General features: G+C 42.5%; 1 protein-coding gene across 3 annotated transcripts; it reads left to right on the top strand.

Annotated features, from left to right (window-relative positions):
* The first annotated feature begins 455 nt into the window (after window positions 1-455).
* pabpn1 (poly(A) binding protein, nuclear 1) lies at window positions 456-15,608 on the top strand. Of its 3 annotated transcripts, none has more exons than XM_085467781.1 (7): window positions 456-941; window positions 4,450-4,558; window positions 6,326-6,393; window positions 8,349-8,455; window positions 8,752-8,839; window positions 9,466-9,617; window positions 14,885-15,608. In XM_085467781.1, the coding sequence occupies exons 1-7, from the start codon at window positions 807-809 to the stop codon at window positions 15,078-15,080; spliced, it is 855 nt and encodes a 284-aa protein (XP_085323907.1). In that variant the 5' UTR covers window positions 456-806; the 3' UTR covers window positions 15,081-15,608. The 3 variants fall into 3 exon arrangements, with proteins under 3 accessions (XP_085323907.1, XP_085323908.1, XP_085323909.1); XM_085467782.1 differs by lacking the exon at window positions 14,885-15,608 and adding an exon at window positions 13,681-13,911 and having other exon boundaries at window positions 459-941; XM_085467783.1 differs by lacking the exon at window positions 456-941 and adding an exon at window positions 1,226-1,378.
* Window positions 15,609-15,838: the final 230 nt, after the last annotated feature.

The following is a 15,838-nucleotide window of genomic DNA, read 5'->3' as shown; positions in this document are numbered from 1 at the left end:
CCTGCCTTTTGTGTTTGGTCTCCATTATGCTTTCTTTGATATACAGAAAATAAAATCATTGAAGAACAAAGCATATCTCGAATGATTGAAGTGCAGCTGAAGCATTTATTTGTGTGTCACTAAGGTTTAATTCTCCTAACGGAAGAATTACTTCATCTAAGAAGCTTTGCTTGAGTGGCATATTTAAAACAAAGGTCACTCTGGGGGAGACAATCTATGTGACACACTCAGATGTGATTGGAATTAATTTGCTCAACTACCTTTGCCAGTTTACTTGTGATTGATTCGATATAATGGGCAGAAGCGTAATCCAATTAGAGGCACACATGCGATTTCGGAACCGGAACGTCCTGTTTCATTAACCAATAGGAATGCGGCTAAGACCGAAGAGGTTGGTCTAGAATCCTCGGTTAGCGAATGGGAGGGAGATTCTTACGCCTGCAGTGATCCATGGCTCCACCCCTAGCTTCCATTTCTGAACTGAAGGGACGCCGCCGCTCTCGCGTATAGCCCTCGCCTTTTTTTATACACACATTTAAGTAAATAAACTAGGTTATCTGTCGTAAGTTAGGACCATTTCCTAAAGGTAGCGTAAATCAGTAGTCCCCGTTCATCGTGGTATGCTGTTTGAGTAGTAGCTAGAAGTGAAGCTAGCATTTTATTCCCCATTTTAACTTTACTAAGCGGCGTTTTCCGCCGTTTTTTTTTCTTTTCGCCGCCCCGCTCACTCTACCCCCTTGTGTGTGAGTAGGGGCCTGCAACGTTGGTTTGGCCACGAGGCGCGTCGGTACAGTTGGAACAGGGCGATGGCGGAGTTCGGTAACGGACTGGCGGAGGAATCTCTGCTAGATTCAGACCCCGGACATCCCGAGCTGGAAGACCCGGGTGTCGGTGACGAAGAGCCGGGATTAGAAGAGGGAGAGGCCGCAATTGAAGATCCGGTAAGTGAAGGGCATTGTTTCTAAAGTGGAAACCCACATGAATACCGAGACACTTTGTGGTCGTGGCGGAGCAGCTAGTAAAAGCAGGTGAACAATTTGTTGATTTTTTTTTCATCCTCCACACGAATCTTGGGTCACATGCCGTGTGCGTTACTGCTATCGCCAGGTCTGTGTTAACCGCCATTGTGGTTCACGCAGTGCAGTAGAAATGGGTGGTGACATGCGTGGTGTCGGCAGCCATCTTGGCGCAACAGCGACGCCAGTTTCTCTGCGCCAGAGAGCAGCTCGAGCCGTTTGTGGGGGGTGGGGGGTCCTTGTCGCGAAAAAATGCGAGACGGAGATGCAGGAGACAGTAAGGGGCGAGGGTAGGACAGGCCGCCGCCATTAGCCGCCGCCGCTGTGCGAGTCTACCTCCTTAAGAAGGCGACCTGCTAACGGTAATGACCTCTTTTTATTCCCTTTTACCTTTATCATTTAACCGGCTGTGGCTGCTGCATTTCAAGCGCCGGTTTGCGCACACGCGAGCGAGCGGCCGCAGGTTATCGTTAGCTTAGCAAGCCCGACCATTAAAGGCTGCGGATAAAATGACCAGCGGACCTGTCAGCCGTAATCAGCAGTCACGAGATGAAATGCGGCATTTGCACCTCAAGCTGCTGGGCCTAACAGCAGCTAGCTTAGTAGCCGTGAATATTAAGCATGTGATAACGGGCTAACATGCTAGCGGATTTTAACAAAGCTGGTGTGGCAGTGGCAGACGTGCACCTGACCATCTTTGTCGCCTATTTTTCAGCCGACAATGGGGGTAGAGTCGTGAATCGCTGCTTGTTGGTGCACACCCTGTGTAATTGTTGAAAATGTAAAATTTGCATTAATCAGCCCAGTTAGTTGGTTTTTTTTAAACATGCATATATATATATTATTATTATTATTTTTCCCTCGTGCAGCTAACACACGAGTGCACAATGGCTGGGATTGTCTTGAGTGACCAGGTGAGGGTTTTGAGGATGTCGGCCAGTGAAAGCGTGGCGTACAACGCAGAAGAAAGGGGCTGCGGTATTTGAGGGGCTGGGTTTGCATCCTTCAGTGTTTGGCTAGAGCAAGGAGAGCAAGAGAAGGGAGGGGAGTGAAAGAGCTTGCACTGAATATGCGACAAGACGAGACAAAAAAAGGGACAGAGAGAGAAAAATTGGAGTCGCAACGTGCCAGCGGTGGATGGCTCATCCCAGCGGTCCTGCTTTGAATGTTGATCACTTCCCATCCATCCATCATCTCAGTGTTGGTGATATGTGTCAGAGCATCAGTCGCGTGAATACACGCCGACCGAGAAATGATTATGTCTTTATTAGCGTGTGCAGCGAGTCGCTGTGCAGTTTTATAGCCCGCTGCGGTGAGAAGATCTGAATTTATTACAGTCCGTCTGTGTCGCTGCACCCAGTTTCACAAAGAGCTTTTTCATTACAATCCTGTCAGTAGTTCTGGATCGAGCTGGAGTGACTCCCACTGTGCTGCAGTGCACCACTGTCAGACAGAGGGCACAGCCAGCTCACTGTTTATCTAATAATAATAATATAAGTTTATTGGCATTATTTAGTTTAGCGGGATTGACCGCAGATCTCTTCATCATCTCGCTGCTTCATCTTTCCAAAATGGCTCTCCAGCAAAAATAAACACATTTTCTTGGAAATTAATATGCATATGACCATGTAGTGATGTATGCTGTTCCAACATAAACTGATAACAGAAGTTCATTTTTAGGCTAAGGTGGCATTTTTGTTATAAATATATTTTTGCGTTGTAAGCACTTAAACAGTGAATGTTACCATGTTTGGACATGATGTTTTTAATCATGTGGACATTTGAAGTGCTGTTTGTCAACACTGCTTTCGGGCTGGATACTTAACCTTGGTTGGTAACCTTTTCGTTTTGTGTGTGTGTGTATGTATGTGTATGTATGTATGTGTGTATATATATATATATATATATATATATATATATATATATATATATATATATATATATATATATATATATATATATATATAATTTTATTTTTTTTATTTTATTTTATTTTTTCTGCTCACGCATATCTTGGCCTGGCGGTCCTCTTTGTAGTGGCTTTAAAGTCTGCTTTTGACTTGGGGGAGGTACCTACTATTAAATTTAGGCAGGATGGCAGGGTATACTGCAAAATGTGGGGCATGAGAATAACTATAGTGCGCATGCAGCAGTGCAGGACTAGATTGAGGGTGCACTTAAAGGTGGAAGAAGTCCCAGTACAGGGTTTTCCCTGAGATTATCTAAGGGGCTTAGATCCTGTCTGGGATCTGGGGTTGGAATGTTGGTCTTATTCAAAGTCTGGATCATGTTTTTTGACTGTTGTTGTTACCATATTTGGATTTTTATTTATTTATTTATTTTAAAGCTGGTAATTCTTGTCGGTCACACATGTTAATATTAGTTTGACCCAGAGCTGGTCCTGACCTCCATGGAGCCAGAAACTTGTGAGCCATTTTAAATGTGAATTATTACACAGTTCCAGCTACAGTGCTTTATAGAGGGGAATTATGATGTAGGTGTTTAAAAATGCAGCAATCCACACAGAGAGACCAATTAATTTGAAGCTATGTAAAGCAGTATTTTGCAATTGCATCACAACCAGAGTTTATTAACACAGAGATGGTTAACCTGGTCATATGGATTGGTGACTATTTTGAGGCTAATTTCCCACCATGTTTCAGCTTGTTTCATATGATGATTGTCTATAGAATGGGTGAATACCAACTTTGTGTGTATTTAGTTCCTGCAATAGGCAGGAACTAAATACACACCGAGATTTGATTCTGTTGCCTGATATGTATTGCTGTCCAAACAGTATTATGTTGCTATTCAGAAAGTGCAGGTTTGTTATCACAAACACACACACACAACCATCTTCTCCCAGTTGTAGTTTATAAACAAAGTTGCCCTTTTGGCGTTTTTAAATGTAGCCTCATGTATACCTGGGTTATCAAGACAAGCTGGACAGTGATGCACTGCAGTATCTACTTCATCCTCCCACTGAACCTGGAAACACTGACATTCCTTTTTGACATGTGGGGAAGCACTTCATGCTGCTAACGTTTTTACTTTTACTCCAAGTCCTCTCTTTACATTTGTTTGGCTTACAGCGTCCTCGGAGCTACTTGCATTCTTTCCCTAAGACTTTTTGTGGTTCTGCCTAAATCTTGCACATATGGATTTTACGACTTGTAGCTGATATAAAGTCTCTCTTTATACTGAGGTCATGTCACGGTCACGGCACCATTTCTTTTGCTATTTTGCCAAATGGGTGCCTAAAAATATTTCCAGGGTGTGCACACACTAGATCTCTTTCTGATTTATTCATTAAATCATTTTGGATTTGGAAGTTGGTGAAGATGGATCCAGCAGTAACTGGCATTGTGATATTGTGTTGAGCTGTGCACATGATGGACTGACTGCTCTGATGGAATCTGTGTCTGTGCTGCAGGAGCTGGAGGCAATCAAAGCCCGAGTGAGAGAGATGGAGGAAGAGGCAGAGAAGCTGAAGGAGCTACAGAACGAGGTGGAGAAACAGATGAATCTGAGCCCCCCACCAGGTGCGTCTTCTTTTTTTCCCCTTCCAAGGCAGACGCCTTCATTTTCCCCCCATCTGTCCACATTTGCCTTCTCGTCTCGTTCTGCTGTCACATTATCCAGTGAGGGGAAAGCCCCATAATCATTTGTCTTATTGTCTGTTGTGTGCTCGCTTAGAAATAATCTCACTTAGTAAATGTAAATGCTACACTCATTTTCAAGCAGTAACCCCATACCAGTTTAGGATGTGCATTAAAATATGGGTTCACTTTAATGCTTGGTTAAAGTACATTATTTTAATATTCAATTCCATGTTTTTAACCCTCAGAGATGATTTTTTTTTTTAAAATGCAAACAAAAAAACTTATGTTCAGTCCCAGTTTGCAATGCTCTTATGTCCAATTTTATAAGGTTAAATCTAAATAAATGATAAAATAGTTTACATCCATCAGAACTTTATATAATGCACGAATCTGAATGCGTGTCTGTGTCAGTATATTTATGTTGCTTAATTGCCCCATGTGAAGAAGAAACTATGATTTTGTCATTCTTGTGTAATGACAAAACTCGTGAATCAATTGTCAACTCCATTTTTACCTTTATACTAGGGCTGGGCGATATATCGAGTTTTTAAAAAATATCGATATATTTTCATACGAGATATAAGATGTGACAATATCGTTTATATCGATATAGTCTATGTTACGTTATAATTATACTTGTGGAGCCACAAGTTTACCTCTCTTTCGTCCACTTTTGTCTCTACGCAACGTTACTCGGCCTCGCCTCTCCTTCACTGAATACAACTCCTCCTCCCCCATAGCTTCACCTGCAGGCAGCGAGCAGATGGACACGGCAAATCTCCGTTAGCGAGTTGTGGGGGTGGACGGCGTCAACGTGTTAGCGAGCTAACGAGCTAACCACGCTAACGACATGCAGCCCACAGGGGTTGCACGGACTAAAATCCTTTCATTTTCTCAAAAGTTGACAGCGCGCCTTATGTATGAATTCTGGTTGTGCTTGATGGCCGCGAACCGATTTTAGGTGGTACACAGCGCTCAGCAATCTGTCAAAAAAATGTTTTACGACTTTGGTAAGCTACGGAGCTGCAGCGCTTGATGAATTGGCGGAGCATTACGGCTACCGTAGTCTGGAGCCTCGCGGAGTGATACGTACTGTGCTTCGACGTAATATTATGTGTATAAGGACCATAAGAGACATGGTTACGAAGTGGATTTCAAACTCAAGGCTGTCAGTCACGCAGTAGAAGTTGGGAACAGAGCAGCTGTGAAATCTGTCTTTGTTATTATGCTCAGCGTCTGTTAGTTTACATTTTGACGGCACAATTATGAGCTTTTTGTTATGCACAAAAACATTGTTTTCTTTTATTTATGGAGCATTATTATTTAATAAATGCTGATAATTTATTTTTGAGTAATTTCTTCATGTAAATCTATGCTGTATGTAAATAAAAATGCCTGTGTGACATCTGGGACACAGCTTTGACTAAGAACTCTCTTTTTGTTCTTAACTTATGGCTTTAAAAAAATATCGAGATATATATCTTATATCGCCACCCAGCTAAAAAAAATATCGAGATATGAATTTTGGGTCATATCGCCGAGCCCTACTTTATACCATCCATTTGATCTCATCTTTTCATGGACTTTTCGATTGTAGGTGCGCTACATCTCACATTTGGAGTTAAAAGCAGTAATTTGTCCTAATATGTGTTTCATTTCAATGTTGTTTCCTATGTAGATTTATTCTGTACTCTCTCCTCTGTGCAGTTGGCCCTGTCATCATGTCCATCGAGGAAAAGATGGAGGCAGATGGCAGATCTATTTATGTCGGAAATGTGAGTAACTCTTTGTGTCATGCAGATTCTATTTTGGCCACATTGTGTCTTGATTCTTGTTGTCGTGTCTGACATAACATTATGGAAATAATATGACGGGGGGGAAAACCAGTTGTGACACTGAATCATAAGTACTGGCCCTATTAAAATCACGCTCCCGTGGGTTTCCTTTTTTTTTTTTTTTTTTTTTTTTAGAGTCTGTGCATAGAAATCACTTTGTGCCTTTGATCAATCCTGCAACCAGTACAAACTTTATTCAAGGTGTTATCACTTTGGACTCTTACTAAGTATTTAAGCATTCGTGATACTCTGAAGAGTCTTTAAACTAGGGCTGCCACAAACTATTATTTTGATAGTCGACTAGTCACCGATTATTTTTGCGATTAGTCGACTAATCAGATCATGCATCCAGTGGATGTACAGCTTATTGCACCAGCATGCATCTGCTCTTATATAACTATCATTAGCTTACAGCTAGTGTTTAAGATCTGTGCAAACTAATAATAAAGACAAGATGATAGTTTATTAAATTTTAATGAAATTTGCAGATTGTTTCGGTGGAGTTTAATAAACTCCTTGCTATCTAAAATATAACAGGACACCGGAGTTTATTCTCCAGCATCTCACACTTCTGATAATCAGCTGTCTGCTTGACGTTTATTCAGCTGTGTAAAAACTATAACTTTAATCTCAGCCAAACCGATTTACTCAGGAACAAATAAAATACAAAAAAAAGCCAAACAATAACATTTTTAAGTTATCTAAGTGACTTATGTATGTTTAACCCGAGTAGCGAAAGACCGCGGTGGGTTTGAAAACTGTTTGCCGGGTGTCCGGTGTTCTTACGGGCTCTAGTGAGCCTTGCCCCCGGCTAGCTATCGAGCTAGTGCGTAACAGACGTCTCCGAAAACGTCGGAGCGCCTTTGAAAATATGTGGTGTCTTGAGCAGATATTTGAAGTTTACACAGCTACATTCTCGCCTGAACATATGTTAAATGTTTATTTTGTGACCCAGAAAGAATAATAAGAATAATATTAAAACTAACTGGCTGCTGCGATTGTTGGAAACTGAGCTGGGCTGCGCTATGAATTCTGGGACAGAGCTGCTACTTCTTCTTCAGGGTTTAGGGAACACCTTCTGTTTCCAATCTCGGACAATAAGGCTACATTCACGCTGCAGGCGAAAGCGCATCAAATCCGACTTTTTTGACCCATATCCGATCATGGTATGACCGTGTGAACAGCACAAATCCGATCTGGGTCACTTTCGTATGTGGTCCTGAATCCGATACATATCTGATGTTTTAGAAAGCGACTGCTTTTTGAATGGTCACGTCGCATTAAATCAGTCTTTTACATCACTGACATAAAACAGATGCCAATTATCAGTGCTGGAGAAGACATTGTGAATGCTTCCTGGCCATCCAGTGTAGATGTTAGTGAAACTGTTGGGAAGACAACGTTGGAGAAACATGAACATTTTATTTGTACTGTATAATCTGCAGATTCTGACAGAAATCTGCAACTTTGGTCTGGGTCTAAACAGAGCGCGTTGTGTGTGAAGTCTTCTTTTGCACATGCGGGCCGCTTTGAGCGTTCACACTAAAGCGCCTTTGCTGTCACATTTTATTTGTAGTGTGAACAAGCAGACAAAAAAATCGGATTTGATCAAAAAATCGGAACGGAGCATTGAGACCTGCAGTGTGAACGTAGCCCAAGTCTGGTGGTTTGTGGGAATCCTTTGGGCGTATGCCTCACTGGTATCTCAGACAATTTTAAGGCAGCTTTTTACTTTTGACCTGGTTTTGTGTCACATTGTAAATACATTCAGAGTTAGTTTTTACTTTTGTGCTTTAATATTTTTGTTGTTGTTGTGTTTTTAATGTATAATACAGCGCTGGTGACGCAGCTGTCTTGATGCTAACACTTTTTTTAATATATTTTTCTGTCTGCAGGTGGACTACGGTGCTACAGCAGAAGAGCTCGAAGCTCACTTTCATGGCTGCGGTTCAGTAAACAGAGTCACCATCCTATGTGACAAATACACAGGGCATCCCAAGGGGTAATGATCAGAAATTCTACAGTGAAATGATATTATTGCATATTGGTAGCTGGATCAGTCAATTATGAGCACAGTACAATTATGAGTATGAGCACATTTTAAAAGCTTCTCTAGAGCTGGAAAGTTGATTATGATTCCTTTTATTCATTTCATATAAATCACCTGCAAATCAGTTTTATCCTTGGAAAAATATGTTTTTCTTTAGTAATTACAAAAAGGTTTTTTTGTAGTGCTTTCTTTGTTTATAGATTAGTTTTACTGTAGCCAAGTGATTGATTTTATTTCCCCCCCTGCAGGTTTGCCTATATTGAGTTTGCAGACAAAGAGTCTGTTAGGACAGCCATGGCTTTGGATGAGTCACTTTTCAGAGGAAGGCAGATAAAGGTGAGACATTTTTGAGGTTAAATATCTCAGCTCCTTGAATGAGGTGGTAGTGGTTTTTTTACAGTGTGTGGATCTGAGAAGTGTCAGTTTAAACCTGAGACTTTCTCACAGAAACATGATGATCGTCCATCTCAAAACACTTCGCAGTTGCAGCATGAACTTAATGGGAGCAACATTAGCAGCTACCTCACCAGTGCAGTAACAGGAGTACGGTTGACTACATTTAGCTGATGTGGTCATAATAGTCACTGGCCATTCTGCCTGTCATGGATAGGATTGTCCTGATTGGTTGCATGTCTACAAGAAGATTTTAATGTGTTTGTTGTTTTTTTTGTTTTGTAGAAATGTGGCTTTAGTGTCTGACCTTCAATTTATTGGCTCTTTTCTGGTCAGAGTTTCCCCAATATTGAGACTGGCCAGTCTAAACTAGAAGGTTCTCTGTTTTTCTTGCTGTGGCAGATGATTAAAAGCACTGATTTTAAAAATACAAAAACACAAAATTGAAGCTAAAAGGCAAGGTTGTTGAGTTTTTACTACGAATTAAGAGGAAACAAATTTCTTTCAGTGTGAAAGCACAGAAGACTGTTTGGATGTTGTGGTTTATGCAAGGTCCCCTTTTTCTTTAGGTGGGCGCTAAGAGAACAAACAGACCAGGCATCAGCACCACAGACCGTGGCTTTCCACGGGCTCGGTTCCGATCACGGGGAGGAAATTTCTCCTTGCGTGCACGCTACTACAGTGGCTACACACCACCTAGAGGCAGAGGACGGGCCTTCAGGTGAGCTGACACAGAGACATCGTCATGTCTGACACCAGGGGAGAGCACATCACCTGCATGCATCCCACTCACTGTTTGCACTGAAAGGGAGCACAGGAAAAGCAAGGCAGACAGTCATGATGAGCCAGAGTTGACACTACTGTTAAAGATGGATTACAGCTTCTTGTAATGTTTGGAATTTAGAGTTCCTGAGGAGGCCCCGTTAGAGAAGGCACCGGTAGTCTGGCAGAGGACAGGGATTTTAATAAAGTAAATAGACAACTTGCCTAATTAATTTGGGGCAGATTTTCAGTTTGCAAATCAGAAAATAATGATTGACTGGACAGAGGGCTGGTGGGTGACACTTGTCACGTCCCTCTTAATCTGAGCATGTGCTTGTCCAGTGTTTAAGTCTTTAAGATTAAAATTGATTAGTATAGAGAAGGTAAGTACAGAAAGGGCAAAAAGCCCCTTGTACACAGAGGTGGCCAATTTGAAAAGATTATCATGTACAAATCTAATTTAGTGAAGATGACATCATTAACTATCGTTTCCCCTCACGATTACAGCTTTTCTCAGTACCAGAGCTGACAACTGCATTGTACATATACGCTGTGTATCCTGGCAACCATATGAACAGCTAGTCATGTGATCGATCATGTGGGATTAAGTCCGCGCAATGCAGTAACAAAGTTTGATCAGATTGCCCACCCCTATCTGATACAGAAGTAAAAACTGTGCGAGCTGTGGCATAGAATTAGAAACACTCATCATGATATTATTACTTGTATATCAGTTGCTATACCCCCCCCCCCCCCCCTTTTCCTCTTTATTTTATTTGGTTACATTCATAGAATAAATGAATGACGGTCACACATTGATGTATTCTGTAATAATAAAGGCAAAAACACAACATGTAGCAGGGCTAACTGGTTGTGGGATTCATTGCATGCTGCATCACATTACGACCATTTCAAGACAGGCTTACGGACTCGCTGCACACCACCTTCTTCCTCCCAGGCTGCACATGCACTTTGCATAAATTGGATCTGTTTGGGCCGCTGCCAATGAAGTTTCTGCAAACTTGACTGTAGTGGAAAGTTACTGGTGCAAAGCTGCATTACTTGCACTGGTGAGGTTTTTAACTTCTTTGGGCCACTAATTGTGCAGCAGCATGCAAACCATTTTTAATAATTGATGTTTGGGCTTTGTGATGGTTGATTCGCTCACCTGTAGCACTGGTTTACTTAAACACAGCATTTATCAGCAGTGGTGTAGTGAACACACTGATGATTGTGTTGTCTGGAAAATCCAGCAAAGTCAGTTTACTGTTATGTGGCTCTGTAAAGAATGAGAGAAAAAGCCTGGTGTTGATCAGTGTGTTGTGCACTGGGATTCTGGTGGCTCTCTACATGCAGTATTTTCACAGTTGCACACAACATCATGATTTTGATGAGCTCCACTTCAGAGTTCTGCTTTGGGGTCCTGTCAGTGGGTTGTTGTGCATCTTGTGCTGCACATGGAGGTAGTCTCTGCAGACTTGGTCACAGTGCAAGTTTGCAGCATTTTGTAGTTACCATTTTCCACCTGGGGCGAAAGTCTTTAAGATCTAGTGTTGCAAAAGTAATGAGTTCATTCTGAGTGTTGTCTAAGGAGCTTGGAAAGAGAAGCGTCTGGACTTCTTTGAGTTGCTTGAAGACATTTCACCTCTCATCCAAGAAGCTTCTTCAGTTCTGAACTGAACTGAAGAAGCTTCTCGGAGTAGAGTAGAGCTCAGTCTGTGGAGCCATCTTGTATTTTTTTTTTCTTTTCTGTTGAGACCGAGAAAGGAGGTGTGGTGCCAAACGCGCTGATCAGCATGCCAACTTCTTCACATCCACTCAGATTTAAGACTGAGAGATTCTGATTTGATTGCCTCTGCAAATCATCTGGAACCTTGAGGGCCTAGGCTCTTTCTTAATACTAGATGTTTAACAAACAACATGTTCCAGTAGAAAGCTGCTGTAACAATGAATCCATTTGCCAAGTTCTTCTGACAGGCCCTATTTAGCCTATTTTATCATGTGATTTTTCTATTGTTTCATTTTTGCCCTTGGACTTAACTGGGATATTTGTGAAATGATTCCCCATTTCAGCAAGGCTGCTTTTAAATAACCGCAGGAAAGGATTCCATCTCGATTTGTTCCTGTGTGTGAGAAAGTGTCTGAACCTCAAGGTCAGAATCTCTCTAATCAGTCTGTGTACTCACTCGAGCCACTCCCACACATACCAAGAAACCCTAACCCTGATAGTTTACTCACTGGGATTTGGCCTGCGTTGCACGACAAGGCACACAAAGACTTGGGCAGAAACTGAGAGGATTGTATGTTAGATGAAGTCTCCTGAAGTTGAAAGCACTCATAATGAAGTGTTTGCAAGCTGAAAAAAGTGAAAGGAGCCTGTAAACGTTATTTGACTTTAAAAGCTTTAAGTGAGCTTGGGCCTCCAGTCGTTCCAGTCACGTTATCTGAGGTTTTAAATATGCTGCTCATTTTGACTCACATTAACTATGTATAAATATTTCTGTGGTTTCCATCTGTGATTTGATGTAATTAATAGACTCAGAGTGATAGAAACCCCCCTCTTGGGTATTACTGGTAATACTACAGTGTATCATCTTATTATCTTACAGCCTTGGTTCACGTGTAACAATCAGCCACAGAGCAGCTGAACTGGCCTCGATAGCAGAGGCGAGCTGAAGAGCTGTGCGTTTGCTACATTGTGAATTCATCACTAGCCTGCAGTTCATAGTCATCCTACCAAGTTTCACTGGTGCCTTGTATTGCTGTGGGAAAGGTCCATGGTGAACAAACGCGTAGCTAAAAGTCTTTGCATTGACCTGTTGTAAGCTTGGGAAGATTTCACAGCCCGTGTGACGTCTGTAAGTCACGCGTGTTTCGATTGGCTTTGTTTTAGAAGAAGCAGAGATTTTATCAAAGCCCCGCTTTGTGTTCTGTTCCTAATCTGCACCTGAAACCCCGACAGAAAGCCAGAGCACAAAGATGATCAATCATGCTAACGTGCACTTAATTGACCTCTGGCTGCACAAAGTCTTTTCTCTGATATTGCCTCCATTAACATCATCCTCATCTTCCCAAGCTGCTGTGGTGAAAAGCCAAGATCTTGATGTGAGCCAGAAGACGCACGTACTGAGTAGATGATGTGGAAGAACCTGTTGTTTGTGCCTTTTGTTGTGGATGTCCTTGCATGTACATGACCCCCCACCTCCCCCTCTCCTCCTCCTTAACCACCTCCTCCTCAGACATGGCACACACCTTCCAGCTCAGTTTCAGCCTTCCAGCGTTCACTCCCAGAAACGAAGGTTCATTACTGCAGCCTGACTTCAGCATTTAGCCCATCAACCGCTGGACTTTTGAGTCCCAGTGTGACCTCTTTGTGTTTGTGCTGCTGTGTGTGTGTGTGTGTGTGTCACTGCTGCCTGGCTGTGTATCGGGTGGTGATGCGTGCAGAATAATAGTGCAGTTTATGTCGCTTTTTAACTGTGAATGTTTGTGTGCACTGTGTTGCTGGGGGTATATGTGTGGTGCTGTTTGTCCTCAAGGTCTTTCCCCACAGTGACCCCAGAGGCGGCTCTCGTACAGAGAGACACACAGAGAGAGAGAAAGAGGGCGAGAGAGTGCCTTTGCTGTCCCCTCACACCCACACACTAATCATTTTATCTGGAAATTAAACACTTTTCCTCTCTTGACAAAGCTGCTTTCAGCTTCTTTCACCACTATTCTTCCACACTGATTTGTTTCTAAGATCAAAGGCACATTTTTTTTTTTTTTTTAAAGATGTCTATTTAGTGATTTGTGAACACTGTCCTAAACACACTGTTTTTCTTTATTTTCTTTTATTTTTGACGTAGGTCAATATATTCATTCCCCGTTCACTTTACTTCCAGGACTGAAATTCAGACCCTTCCTCTGCCCACAGTCGCACACATGCACATATTTATTTACTACATCGCACCAGGAAATTGGTGTCCGTCTTCTTAAGCCAAACAGAAAAAACTCACCCTCTTTTTCTCTCTCTTTTCCAGGGGCCGAGGGCGAACAACATCGTGGTATTCCCCTTACTAAACACCCTCCCCCCCCCATCCCAAATACTTCCTTACTATCAAACCTCTCCCCCTATTTCTGTTCCCATATTAAAAAAATACAAACACACACAATGAAAAAGTCCTTTCCCTTTCCCCAACAATAAAAGAAGAGAACCCCAGAAGAGAGAAAAAAAGACAAAAAAGGAAAAAAAAAAACAAAAAAAAAACAAAAACACACTTCTCCTGGACAGAGAGACTGGCTGGCCGCAGTGTGAGATTGTGTGTGAGCGTGCTTGTGCAGAGGTTGATGCGGTCACCCCTGGTAAGGTATACATTGGCCTCTTGGGGGAGGGAGGGGAGGATTACTATGGCAGTGTTTGTTTGTTTTGTTTTTTGTTTTTGGAAGAGGGAGGAAAGGTGGGGATGAGGTATCTGGGGGGGGATGATGGTATCTCAATCTCAGGCTGCAGATGTGTCTCCTTTGGTCTGGCTGTGACCTCCTGCTTTCACACCATCATCAACACAGCCCACCCACTCACCACCGCCTCCACAGCAGGGGGGGGAAGAGAGAAAAAAAAACATACACAAGAATACACATTGTTCTCTTTTTTTTCTTTTTTTTTAATGTAACATAGATATGTGAAACTTACTTTAGCTATCAAATATTTGTGTTACGTTTGTGGTTTGGAGTTTGTCATTACCTGCTCGCACCCTCCGACCCCTTGTGTGTCTCCCATTCTCTGCCCCCTCTTAACCCTCCTCCCCCCACCCTTGATTTATTTTATTTTTTTCTAACGTTTCCTTCCCTCCAACCTCTCCCTTTCATCACAACATGGATTATGTTGTGTGCTGTCAGCTTGATCTGTGGACAGTGATGGACCTTCAGTGTTCAGTGGAGTTGTATTTCTTTTTGTTTTGGGGTGTTTTTTTTGTGGGGGGTTATTGGTTGTGCTGCCACATCCTTGCCGCTCGTCCATCCTTGTCACCTTCAACTCAGGCATGGCTACAGCTCTTTCTTTTTTTTTTTTTCCTTTTTTTTGTTGTTTTTTGTAAATTCTTTTGACAGGCATCTACTGTTTTTACTCTTTATTTTCGTGCAATCCCTCCCCCTCCCGCCCCTTTGTTCTTCCCCTCCTTCCCTTTGTGCACCTTGTCCCCTCCCCCCTCCTCTCTCTGTATATTAGACCACTTCTTGTCGTTTCAGGTTTCAGGACCAGTGGAGGCTGACAACCCCTCCCCAGGTGGCGCCGGCCCCTCCCACTGTCTCTGCAGCATCTCTCTCTCTCTCTGCTCCCGCTATGCACACTCACCCCATCCTGTCAGTGTGGGGGGGCGGGGGAGGGGGACAGGGCGACCACAGGCCCACCGCGGGGGGCATTTACTACAACAGCAAACGCTGATGACGCTTTTAGTCCTTTTCACACTTCAAATGTCTCTCACACACACACACACACACACACACACACACACACACACACACACACACACACACCTGTTCAACATGCACCGCAGTACAGATGGCACTTAACAGGCAGCCAACCCAACACATGATTTATATACAGAGAGCTGAAGCCAACATAGCTGAGTGGCAGGCAGGTTTGCTTGAGAGCGAGGAAGGCAGGACCAGAGACGAGGGTGTTTTTTGGGGCGCCCCCTTTCTCTGACTACGCGCAGTGCAGTCACGGCTTGTCTGAGGAAGGCCGACGAGCTAACAGCATCGATTATTAATTAAATGAAAGGAGTGGGCTGGAGTTGTTATTTTAGAATGGGGGAAGTCAGGGGTGGGGTTTGTGTGGAGACTTTTTTTTTTTTCCTTTTTGAAAAGGGGAAGGGGGTTTGAACAAATGTTTTGCTTCTTTTTTATTTTTATTTTTAACCCATGAGTCTGTAATTAGAAAAAAAAAATAAAAAAATTGTGTAAAAAGTAAGTGTGCATGTGTGCGTTTATTTGAATTTTACACCAATTCAAGGTATTTAAATGTAATTAACAGTATTCAGCATGCATCATTTAGGTGGTACTTCCAGGAAGTAATGGGAGGTGTGGCTTTATTTTCAGAATGAATCATTTCATTCTAGTCAGTCATTAAAATACCAACAGCTCTTGAGGTTATGAGGCGTGACGTTACTTGGGTGTATAATATACTGTGTATATATAATG

Source organism: Copadichromis virginalis, linkage group LG9 (genome assembly GCF_057382275.1).
Source record: "Copadichromis virginalis isolate Kocher_CV1m ecotype Utaka linkage group LG9, C_Virginalis_male_GT1.1, whole genome shotgun sequence".
Lineage (NCBI taxonomy): Eukaryota > Metazoa > Chordata > Actinopteri > Cichliformes > Cichlidae > Copadichromis > Copadichromis virginalis.
This window is presented reverse-complemented; position numbering and strand designations above follow the sequence as displayed.

Excerpts from the sequence above, each read along its gene's own strand:
- pabpn1 (XM_085467781.1), top strand. The coding sequence starts at position 807 with ATGGCGGAGTTCGGTAACGGACTGGCGGAGGAATCTCTGCTAGATTCA. Across the intron at positions 6,394-8,348 it reads GATCTATTTATGTCGGAAAT|GTGGACTACGGTGCTACAGC; the intron begins GTGAGTAACTCT and ends TTCTGTCTGCAG. Across the intron at positions 8,840-9,465 it reads TCAGAGGAAGGCAGATAAAG|GTGGGCGCTAAGAGAACAAA; the intron begins GTGAGACATTTT and ends CTTTTTCTTTAG.